Source organism: Cebidichthys violaceus, unplaced genomic scaffold (genome assembly GCF_023349555.1).
Source record: "Cebidichthys violaceus isolate CVI_PGR_0920_01 unplaced genomic scaffold, fCebVio1.0.p SCAF_1, whole genome shotgun sequence".
In the NCBI taxonomy this organism is placed as follows: Eukaryota; Metazoa; Chordata; class Actinopteri; order Perciformes; family Stichaeidae; genus Cebidichthys; species Cebidichthys violaceus.
In genome coordinates, this window is record NW_027176262.1 from 24,488,610 (window position 1) to 24,501,109 (window position 12,500).

Sequence of the window (12,500 nt, forward strand, 5' to 3'; positions counted from 1 at the left end):
GGATGAAAGCTGCCTCAGAAACACCCGAATGGTCCTTAAAGGCATCGCCGTGTTGTTGTAAAATGACATTAAGGGTAACATGTGTGTCTTCACCACCTAATAGTGAACTCAAAGTGACTGTAAGACACTGAAACCTTTTTCTATGACCTATAATATCTCTTGGATATTTGTAAACAGTCCTATAATATTCCTGAATGGACGTATCGTCTGTGGAGCGCAGCAATGAGTTTAAGACTTTGTACAGAACGTCTTGAGAAGGGTTTCAGCAGTGAAGCTCATTTTAAATTAGTATAAGAGTGAAACGTTGTAGCAGCCAACCACATGAGTGACAGGTTGAGTTCAGCGTTGCTGCAATAGAGCGCCAGACGTGTCCGTAAAGTGTTTCTCTTTTGAACAGCATTGTGACCTCTCTTCCTGATCTCCTCCCCCTCTTTTTATCCTAACGTTTCTTCAGATTGGGAGGGAGGTGGTGGTGGTGTGTGTGTGTGTGTGTGTGTGCGTGTGTGTGTGTGAGGGGGGGGGGGGGGGGGGGGTGAAGAATGGGACCCTTGGCGCTTCATTTTTTTTGTCCAATGGCCTTGAAATTGTGAAGTCAAGCAGTCGTCAATGCCATTGCTTCTCCTGGTGGCTGTGGACGACAAAAAAAAGATCTTAAGAGATTCAGTTTTTTCCCCCGTGTGTGTGTGTGTGTGTGTGTGTGTGTGTGTGTGTGTGTTGGCTCTGGGGTCTGTTCCTTTTGTTTTTAGCTCAACAGTCGGGGCCCCGTTAGGCCCCCGGTCTGCACGTTTTAACAGGGACACGCGCAGGAGCTTAATGTGCGCTGCCGTGCGTGAAAAGAGACGGCATGTGTTGCTTTTGTTGTGTGGGCCAGCTGCTTCGTTCAGTACTTAACAAGCACTTGAAGGGGTGTGTGTGTGTGTGTGTGTGTGTGTGTGTGTGTGTGTGTGTGTGTGTGTGTGAGAGGCCCTGAGAGGGGAGGGGGGGGTTGTTTTGTGATTGGAACGAAGAACATGAGACACACATGCACTCATAGTAATATTCTCTCTTGTTTTCTCCCCCTTTCTCCCTTTCCCTCTCTTCCTTTGACTTCCCTCTCTTCCTCCCATCAGCCATCTGTGCAGCGGGGTGCAGTGTGGAGCACGGCTTCTGCGAGTCTCCCGGGGAGTGTGTGTGCCGGCAGGGCTGGCAGGGCGAGCGCTGCGACGAGTGCGCCCGACACCCCGGCTGCCTCCACGGGACCTGCCAGCAGCCCTGGCAGTGCAACTGCCAGGAGGGATGGGGAGGCCTGTACTGTGACCAAGGTGGGTTCCTGGTTCATCCAACGGCTCACCCCAAAAACACACACACGCACACACACACACACACACACACACACACACACGTCATGTTTAGGACACAACAGGAGCATTTCAAGTTAGACACAGATGATGACTGAATGTTGTTTACCCGCTGCTAAAGCACACACGGGACCACTGACCTACAAATCAGTCAGTTCAGCGCTTAGCAAGCCAGCCTTCAAATTACCAGTATGTAGTTATATCAATATATTGACAACATGAATTAATATTCATTCAGATGTTAATGACTAAAAGGGCTTGTAAACCAAAAATAAGGGATCCCATTGTTTGTTTTGCATGTTTTTAGCTCAAATGTTTTACATCTTTTTTAAACATTTTCCAAAAACAAGCCTTCTGATTTGATGTCCTCTCCCTGATTGTAGTGGTTGACTGAGAACTCACAGCTGTGTGTGGGACAGCTTCGTTCCAAATTCACATTTTCACACCATTGTTTTTTCTCCCCTCTGTTTAATCTGTGAACGATCGCATTACTGTGTTGTTTTACTCACCTGCAGCAGTGCACTGCAGGTTTATTATTATTATATTGCCTCGTTAATTATTAAGGAACTGAAAGATAAACAGGGTAACAGTAAGCCGCAGCAGTGTGTGCAGATGAACAACACCGTGAAAGCTGACAGAATGTTCAGATGTTCTGGTGACGTTTAAGGCGGTAGGGATATCTGGCGCTGGACATCTGGGAACCTGGACCAGCAAACCTTTTACAAATCTTGAGAAACCATCAAGATGTGTCCATGTAAGCTGGACAAGAACAACTTTGGATATTCAGATGGTTTTTCCTCAGGTTTGGGACCACTTTGCAGAATGTGGTTGTAAAGTGTAGCGGTGAAAAGCTTTCTTTAGTAGTGGTCACCTTGCTGCTACAAAACAGGCAAAGTCAAGTTTTGATTTTGAAATCCGAGATTTCCATGCAGAAATAGAAAACACAAACTCTTGATAATTAATTTGTGTTTTACACAACCTGCACCAAACTCCCTCCTTTCCTTGCAAATATCTCGTCTTCATTTCTTGAGACAACACACCGTCTACAATATTATATTGTCGTTTTCTCATCCCTTAGTAGAACCATTGCTACAGAACGTTTGCCCTACTTACAAAACAAACTTTTCGCAAGAAAAAAATAATAATTATGTACCACCACTCAATGACATTTACATGATCTAGTGTTTGACAACCTGCTTCTTTTCCTTTATTCTGAAATCATTTAAAAGTATTTAGACTACATAGTAAGCCTTCGTCTTCATAAATGTCTTGATAACTTACAAGAACAGGAGTTTAAATCTGAATTAATACCATGTAAAGACATTTGTGGCTCATGTTGTAGCTGACTCCGCTTCAGTTGGTTCTTTAACCAAAGCGTTCTGTTACTCTCGTCCTGTGTTTAAACCTCAGACCTGAACTACTGCACCAACCACAAGCCGTGCCGGAACGATGCTTCGTGCACCAACACCGGCCAGGGCAGCTATACGTGCACCTGCAGGCCCGGGTTCACTGGCAAGAACTGCGAGATCGAGACCAACGAGTGCGACAGCAACCCCTGCAAGAACGGCGGCAGCTGCAAAGTAAGTCGACTCCACCGGATCTGATGACGCTGTAGTTTTACTACTAAAGTTTACTGCTTTAGAGCGGAGAAGTCTTCACCTCCTCACCCTGCTTTCTCCTCCCGTCTTTCCTCCAGGATTTGGAGAACGATTATTCGTGCGAATGCCCTCAGGGCTTCTACGGGAAGAACTGCGAGATCAGTGCTATGACGTGCGCAGACGGGCCGTGTTTTAACGGAGGAACCTGCTCCGAAAACGTGGCTGGCGGGTACAGCTGCCGCTGCCCGCCCGGGTACACGGGCTCCAACTGCGAGAAGAGGATCGACAGATGCAGCAGCAACCCCTGCGCTAACGGTATGAACCTTTCCTGCAGAGTTTATGAAAGTGAAAAGATAAGTGAACACTCAAAGAAAGTTTGCAGAGCCGCAGATTTGATCACTTTTGCAAGAACATAATACAAAAGTGGCGTCATGAACCAGCTGCACCAAACCCCCAAATCCAGTCCGTCTTCCTTTAGTCTGGGAGGAAATCTGTGACATCATTTCCTGCATTTCAGTTGTTTGTCAGTGAGGGTTTGTGGGACTGATCCTGTGAATAAGAATAACAACATGGCGCACATATTGTGTATGATTTCAAAAACACAATTTTTTTTTTTGGAACAGCCTTTTAAGTTGCATTTTTACAGAAGCCACAAAGCGACAGCAACACCTTTTGATTTGTGAGGAGAAAGAAACCAACAAACAAACGGGTTCTGGAGCTCAATGGAGGCGGCTGGTCTCTGATAGTTGGGGACTTTCTGGAAGTTCAGCGTTTACTTCCTGTAATCAGTCCCAGTGAAGCGGCTCCAGATTTTGATCTAAAGATTTGGGCTGTTTTGCCGTGCAGCTTGATGGTTGTTTACGAGATGTTTTTGTCCTGTTTTTGCTTATTTATTTGAATTGTGTTTAAGGGTAGATTTTTGTGTAGCAATAAACAGCATCACAGTGGAGTCACAGGGTGACCCTAACCCTAACCCTTATACATCGATGTCAAACTATATAAGAACAAGCTGGTGTAATGATCAACTGATGCCACAACAAAGGGGTGTATTCAAAGGGAACAACCACAGCATTTGAGTTTTAATCTTCAACAACTACTTCATGACAGTAAAACTTGAATTACTTGTTGGACTAAAACAGGCACATGTGGTCTTTTGTTATTGTTTCTAAAATAGATAGAGGGTGCAGAGTTACTACAGAATATTTTTCTCTCATGGCTCAAACTCAGAGATGATTGTACACTGTTGGGTTTGCGATACGTTCCTTATTTGATCCTAAAGGAACCTAATGGATTTAGTGAGCTGGCATCATCGGGGGAAGCACAGATTTACAGTTGTATGTCGTCTGCATATAGAGATATTTACTGGCGACGTTATACAAGATAAGTGGCCCAAGAGTTGAGCCCTGTGGAACACCACCGTTGATCCAGACACAGGCTGGAGGTAAATTCAAGACTGTCTCAGTGGAAAAACTTTTCATACAAACAAACTCTTTGGCAACGTCTGAAAGACAGAGGAACATTGTTTGCATTAGTATAGAAGCTCAGGATGCAGTGCAGTCTTAATACTAACTACTAAATACTAAAGATAAACTCTAATATTGTAACATACAGATAGAAAGAAAGTTGGTCTGTGAAATGGTCGTATATTTGAACTTAACATAACTTAGACTTCCTAACTAATTAATCATAAATTATCAAAAGTTTGAATTTTTTTGTTACGGGCACTTTCTGCAGACATGTTGTGCTGTAGGTTACTGTCACAGCTAACAGGCACGTCATCTGTCGTAGCAGTATTTAATAACAGAACCGCTGATTAGCTACACAGTTTAACGTTAACCATCACACAGTTTAACATTAACCATCACAGTGTGAAATAAAGTTTTGCTGATGATCGTTATCCACCAATGTTCAGTCAAATATGAGATCAGGACATCATGTATGCTTCTCTAGTCTCTGATCTCTGATCTCTGCTCAGTGAAAATGAGTATTAAGCCAAAGTAAATTATAACGTTACCATGATGTGTTCACGTGTGATCTCGTAAAATATAGTGTTGGTGAGAAACTTGAATGAATCCAGTTGTTTGAAACATAACTAGATATTAGAGATGAATTATGAGCTGTTAACACTAGCTATAAGCAGCTTATAATACATCATCAAAACTACTAATGAGAAGATTTGTTTTAATCAATGAAACACAATCTTTTATTTCTTTATCATTTGAATTGTGTGTAACTTACTACAACAAAGTAAGAAGTAGGATTTTTGGTGGTTTACACTGACTTGCAGTCTGGATCCTCGTAGACCAGCTGCTACGATCAAACAACAAAGGGACCTGTACCTGCCAATATGGATCAGCAATCCGATCCGAACCGTGACCTTTATGATCCGTTGCACCACTAGAGGGGATACAAGCAGCTGAACTGAGTTAATTATGTTTTGGCTGATGAAGAATGACGGACATTTATGAAAGGGAAATGACCCAAATGAGTAGAGTTTTACATTACTTGCTTTAAGTTGGAACTCAAATAGTCAGCTCTAATTCCGTACAGATTCACTCGCTTTGATAATTGTTTCAAATTGACATAAGTGGCTATATGCAGAGAGATGATGTTTTGGTTAAGAGCCTCACATCAGATATTTGTGTGTGTGTCAGAGGGCAGATTAACTCCTCGATCGTCACGTAGGAGCCTCTTGACTGTCTTATCTTCTTCTGTCTGACAACCCGAACATGTTCGTCCTCATTGTTGCCGTCGTAAACAAGCTTGTTTTCAGCGGTAGCCCTGGAGACTCTCAGACCTCCAGTCTGCCGCTCTCTACCTGGTTGCACTCGTCTCTGGCAGGAATCCAGCGCTGGCAGCGTTTTTTCAGCCCGATGCTGCAGTCAGCGCCGGGCTGACTTGAAATCTTGAAATGCCTGCTCCTCTCGTGTGCCAAAATGATTTTACAAGATCACCTAGCCCGTTGCACCTCACTGTGTACGCATGTTTACCTCATTAACTACAACTACCTTCTCTTTACGAACATTTTCCAAAACATGCATCCCGCTTTAACTTAACTTTAAATTCCTTTCTTCCAGGCGACCATTACTTTCACTTCGTTTGTTTCATCACCTTGCAGAGGCTTGAAACTGGCTGCAGAGTGATGCTCCATCATAGTCAACACTGATTTTATCAGTTTAAAAATATGCAAACTCTCAGTCCTTCCAATCCTTCTCAGATCATCCGCGCTGCACGGTTGTAGTGGCTTTTATTTTCTGATGAATGCTCCGAGTCGTCTGGGACGTCGGATTTTCCTACCAGCTCATTAAAAGCACCGTGCAGATCGAAATTCAGAAATATTAAAAGGATTTTGTTGTTTTCAGCATAACATTTGGTGTAATGGATCAGCTATCAGCAACAAGCTGCGAGTCTCTACAGGTTGATGATCACAGCATTGTGAAAGAGAATATGGTTTGGAAAATGTCCAACAGCTAACTGAAGGAGTTGTAGTAAACAGGATTTTAAAAAGAGCAGAAACGCTGATGTTAAATCTTCAGGAATGGGGAAGTTTTTACAGCGTCTTCATCAGGAAGGACAGATATTATTAGTAGATTTTATTTTATATTAGTTACTCACAGGATTTCAAAAGAACAAAAGACCTACATGGAGTTTTATAAAGTAAAAGGATGCAGATGGACTTCCAGACTTTGTTCATCATCCAGCTGGGTCAAACCGACAGATAATCAGGATCAGACGGCTCCACGGACAGAACTGGCATCACAGAAAAAAAACCTTTATCACTGAATGTTACAATTACCATAGAGTCGTAATCTCTATAGGTCCCAGTTCAGCAGTCAGCTGTCCCTCAGGTCCTCATTAGCGTGTAGAAACCGCCGCCTGCTTATCTGTGATCTGCAATCATTCCTGGCTCTCAGCGAGCCCGACAGCGAGAGAAAATAGACCCTCATAACTGCTGAGTGGTTGTTGTTTTTTTTGCAGTGTTGCAACACATCGACCGCACAGAGCAACCAAACATGGAGCCAAGTCTGTCTAACTGTGTGTAGCCTGTAGTTTGAGCTTCACCTACAGGTCCCATTTAAACGTCTCCAGAAGCTCGGTCCTCGGGTCCTCGGGTCCTTTCCTTTTCTCCTTCACTACCTGCTAAACAGATGGTCTTGGTTTGCAAGATTTAACAAAATAATCGCAACAATGAAGAGAGAGAGTCTGTAAATCCTCGTCCTAATTGACAAATATTGTACAGTAAACCCTTCATGCGGTGGAAAACCTCTCCTCAGGATGTTTCTAATCACTCACACATTTCTCTCCTGGTGAGCGTCGTCTGCTGGAAGGAAGTGATGTCATACGCGTGGTGTCTTCCTGTCTCCGCTCTGTCCAGATGGAGTCTTTTGTTATGAGCGCCTTCTTGTCTTCGTAATGCGTAGAGGAGTAAAGTGCTTTGAAGATTGTGAGTTATTCAATGTGTTTGCGATCATCAACCTCTCGTATAAGCCAAAGAAAATAACCTTTTCTTTAATCCAACGTTACTTATCTTAACTCTTACAGATGTAATCAGCTCATGACTTTGGTGTTCTTCAAACAGAAACGCAGTTCTTGATGCGCTTGATTACACTATATATTAAGTCTGTACTGACACTCTGGTGTCCCCCAAGGCTCCATTCTTGGTCCTCTTTTTTTCAGTTCACTTGCTGCTACTTCATGACCGGTAAACATCAGATCTAATTCAGCAGATATGCACATGATTCACCCATTAACATCTATGTGTCACTGGGTAATGTTGTCCACATTGATGAAATAATATTTATTTAAAGATAACTAGTCCACATTCCTGCAACCCACAGAGTATTTCACCACAAGCTAACAACCACTCTTTATTTCCTGTGATTCGTGTGAGATACTTACTGCTCTAGAGACTTAACAATACTTACTTGTTACTGATACATTTTACTACAGTTTATCATTTCATTAGGTGGATATTCTGTCGTTGCTTCAGTGATTTATTGTGAGCTCTATAATTTGTCTTGATTTGATTCTGCTGAACCAGACCTATAATGTGGTAAAACATAAGCCGTACATCTTTGTATAATGTGATCAGATCTTCCTGTCCATCACTTTGCTCTGACAGTTAATAACCGTCGGTCTTCCAGGTGTGTTTTCACTAAACACCTTCCTGTGTCTTTCTCTCCGTAGGCGCTCAGTGTTTGGACCTCGGTAAGCGCGTCATGTGTCGCTGTCGCGCCGGCTTCACCGGCTCTCGCTGCGAGACCAACGTGGACGACTGCGCCGGCAACCCCTGCCGCAACGCGGGCACTTGCGTCGACGGCGTCAACGACTTCGCCTGCACGTGCACACTCGGCTTCACCGGCAAGGACTGCTCCATGCGCACCAGCCCCTGCGACCAGTTCCCCTGCGACAACGGCGGCGCGTGTTACACCCACTTCACCGGCCCCGTGTGCCAGTGTCCACCGGGCTTCATGGGCGCACGCTGCGAGTACTCCGTCGGCATGCCGACCACAAGACCGCCGGGGAACGTCGACGCCCCTTCTGCTCTGATTGCCGCCGTTGCCCTCGGCCTGGTGACGCTGACCCTGCTGGTTTTCGCCGCCATCCACATTCTGCGTCAGCTCCGCTGGGGCAGGGAGCTGACGGGCATTACCGCGTCGGTGAAGAACGACCTGGATACGGTGAACAACCGCAACGCGGTGATCGGTGGGGGGGGGCCCTACAACGGGGGCTTGCCGGGAGCGCCGCTGTGTAGCCTGAGAGAGAAGGAGGCCTTCCTCATCCCGGGGGGGCAGCTTAAAGTGTCCAATAAGGACGCAGCGCTGGTGGAGAACGGCGGCGACAACATGGCCGTCTTTAAAAACAAAATGGCCGACTGTAACCTGGCGAACGACGAGCAGCGCCTGGCCAGGAACAAGTTTGACCTGTAAGAACCTGATGATGGTTTTAATGGCTCTCATTGTCTGTTCATGCTGTCGTCCTTTTTAATATTTCCTTCTGTGAAATCTCGTCTGTTCTGTGCAGACGAGTCGCAGCATGTCTGCCTGTTATCTGATCGCTCCAGAGGTCGTTCTCCTCCACAGAGCATTTCTGTTTACATCTTTGGTTATTGCCGCTGTACCAACCATCTCTCTCTCTCTCTCTCTCTCTCTCTCTCTCTCTCTCTCTCTCTCTCTCTCTCTCTCTCTCTCTCTCTCTCTCTCTCTCTAACAGTCAGAAGTGTGACTCGTCCATCAAGGACAGCCTGTATCACCCGGTGTTCATCATCCCAGAGCAGATGGAGCAGTGTGTGTTTGCCACTGAGGTGAGGACACATTTACCAACACACATATGCAGAGTGCATGTATATATGTTCCATATATGGTCCTTAAGAGGCGGATCACACCTCTGGTTTGGCGCACTTTGAATGGATAAAAAGTTAGTTATAAAGCATGATGCTAACACGTTGTTCCCTCCAGAAAAATTTATTGAAAAAGTCCAGTAAATATTCACCATGAGAATAAGATTCTTAAAGAATAAATCACGTTGTTGTTTTAACAATCAGCACACTGGGTCTCTTATCAAAAGTTTGAATTTAAATCTACACATAAGTAGACGACGGTCAAGTCGGACGATGCCAGGAACAGTTGTGTTGTTGTGCGCTGCAGACGTCCGTACCGTCATAAATCACCGTGGTGTTTGTTGCCGACGCTGTTAATTATCAAGCCAAGTGTACTGTGGTCTGATAATAGTGCTAATATTGAGAGTTTTAGGACTTTAGATACTGAAACAGTCTCATGTTGAGTTAACCTCTAGATATGTATTCATATCTATTGGAAAAATACATCGGACTTCATTTAAAGTCATGTGTGGTGAGGAGTGACAGTTTATCTGCTCCATATTGGGGTTTGTAGGAAGTCAGTCTTATTCCAAATGCATCGTCCTGTTTCATAAATGATATTTCTGTTTTGGTTTGTGTTTTGGGACCCAGAGAAGCCGTGCCATCGATGCTGACTAACTGCTGTAAATCTGTCTCGTTCTCAGGTTTAACCTCCGCCGGGGAACGTTTACGCTGAAGGCTTGACAGGTTTTCACCCAGAGGATCTATTCCACACACTTTATTTTATTTAATATTTATTTCTGCTGCTCAACAGAAAGAAACTAAAAGAAAGGACTTCTTTTTTCATTGTTTTCTGCTTCAATATTGACAATGTATGGATGACAATTAATCTGTTAAGAAAGAAAGAACAAAGGAGAGGAAAGAGGAAGAGCGAATATCTGGCGTCATTTGCACTATTTATCTTTTTTTATACTTTAAATCTTAATATAATATTTCTGTCCGTATATCTGACTCTTCTGTAGATCAAATGTGATTGAGAGGACTAAAAGAATTGGAAGTGTCCACCAATAGGAGAACCCGGTGCCTTAGCGCCTCCCGTATAATGTCACAGTATGATGCGTCAATCAAATCGTCAGAGTACCTGCTGACGGGAGCGGGAGGCGGGTTGTTCATTTATTTCACGTCAAACAACCTGAACATGTTTCCTTTTGAAAGCTGAACAGGACAATGTTTTCGCTCCGTCCTTTTATATTTAATTGTTTTGCTGAAGAATCACACGGTGGCCTGTAAAAAAGAAAGAAACTCTGAAGTGCCTCTTCTTATGGAAAACTGCAACAGGACCCAGGATGCAGAGTTCCTCATTCAACTCCTCTGGAGTCCTGTGAACCGCTGATGTATTTTTAGACCCACCATGTGTACTATTCACACCCCTGATTCTAATCCCAGTCTACGTTATCTTTCGGCTTAATCACGGGGACTTTGTACCTCTATCAACAACCAAATGTTTCCTACACGTTGTGATGATCATGGAAGTGATAATCTACCTTTGAGATTAGATAGAAAGGAAAAGTTAAACTCGTCTCAGTCTGGATGAAGAGCCAGCCAAGCTGGGTTCATCTTACAGATCAAAACGATTCTACCGTGATGCATTCTTGTGTTCTTCCCGTTTTAGTACATTCTCAAAGTTTATTTTTCTATGAATCAAAGAGAAAGCTGCTGCCTTTTCTCCCTCATGCTGCCTTCACTAACCACTGCTGTCACTACACGTAAACAGGAAGACGGTAAAGACACCAGCTGGTGTTCTGCAACATTCCCAAGGCTCAGCCTGTCAGTCACAGATCAGGGTTTTTCTATTTATATTTGCAAAAAAAAAGAGAAACTTGTACAACAGTGAAGGGCTCCAAAGAGAGTTGTTTTTTAATTTCTTCTTTTTTCACTCCTTATGATACCAAAAATATGTGTAGTCGTGTCTTTGTGCTATCTTCGTTAATTTAAGAAAACAATGCAATGTGTACATAACCTCCAGAAGATAGCTGTTCTATTTAATTTTGCCTTTTGTAAATAAGTTTGTATTTATGAAAGAGAATTGTATATATATGTCTATGTTAATGTGCCTGTTGTCAGAATGAAGAAATATATTTTTTCATAAATAAATTTTGGAAAATAACGCCTTGTGTTCACATGGTTTCTTGTGTTTAGTGTCTCTCAGCTCTCACAGCACCAATGCTCTGTGAACACACCTCACATGTGATATGATGAAGCACTGAATGGGAGGCTTTCGTTTGTGTGTCGGGGCACATCATCACTTCATTTTACCCGGAACAACTCCAGGGATACAACATGTTCTACACTTGTCTTGTCAAATCTCATGTGCGGATCCAAACCAGGGATGTAAAACGAGAACCGGAAACCGGACCTTACGATAGCACCTGCAGTCCAATGAGAATTTCTCACCTGGCATGTTTGCCAATGTCCAGGATTTGAATGTCCGTATATGAGTTCCTGCTCTGCTCATGAACTTAAACTTGTGATGATGTCATAGTTGGAGGTGTCTCTTTTACAGCAGTGGTCTATGAGCTGCAGGCAGATTTTTTTTTTGGGGGTTGCAATACCGCCAGTGGCCACTGGACACATTTGGGAGCACGGCTTCACATCGGTGGTATCTATAGGTGTTATCCAGGTGCTGATGGTAATGAAGGACCGTGTCACCGACTGCGGCTCATTGATGTGAATGTAATGGAGCTCTACGGCACAGAGGAGGACGATATATCAGGCTTCTTTATCTTTCTTGGGCTTTCTCCCTCTGTTCCACAGACCGGATATGAGAAGTGGATGTAGACACAGTGAGGTCACACATTGGTTTGTGGACTATGCGATTTTGAAGTCTCAAGTTCAGCCTTTTGGCCGTCACGCCGTCCTGGTTTGTTTTTTTGCAGTTAGAGTTAAAACAAGAGGGTGGAGCTAAGTACAACCGAACACTCACCAAGTCATTTTGAGGCAACCAACATGTTACAGTAAGCATTTACAGTAAGCATTTACAGTAAGCATTGGCTTCTCTCTCCAGACCTGGAGGTCGACACCTGCTCTGTTGTCACTAACTTTGTCTGTTTTCTCTCCTTTCCCTTTCTCCATTCAGAATATCAATGTTTTGTTAATTGATACAGAGTCTCCTGGTTAATGAGTAGCTGCTGCCACATGTCAGACCGTTAAACAAACACACACACACACACACACACACACACAATG

The 12,500-nt window shown here is 43.8% G+C and overlaps 1 protein-coding gene across 1 annotated transcript in view; it reads left to right on the plus strand.

Moving 5' to 3' along the window:
* Positions 1 to 10,556, plus strand: part of dlc (deltaC) — a 12,656-nt gene extending 2,100 nt beyond the window's left edge. The window contains 6 exon segments of the mRNA XM_068716600.1: positions 1,110 to 1,301; positions 2,748 to 2,917; positions 3,034 to 3,250; positions 8,123 to 8,861; positions 9,149 to 9,239; positions 9,959 to 10,556. Of these exon segments, the coding sequence (XP_068572701.1) occupies positions 1,110 to 1,301; positions 2,748 to 2,917; positions 3,034 to 3,250; positions 8,123 to 8,861; positions 9,149 to 9,239; positions 9,959 to 9,964 (1,415 nt within the window). The 3' untranslated portion in view covers positions 9,965 to 10,556.
* The last annotated feature ends 1,944 nt before the right edge of the window (positions 10,557 to 12,500 follow it).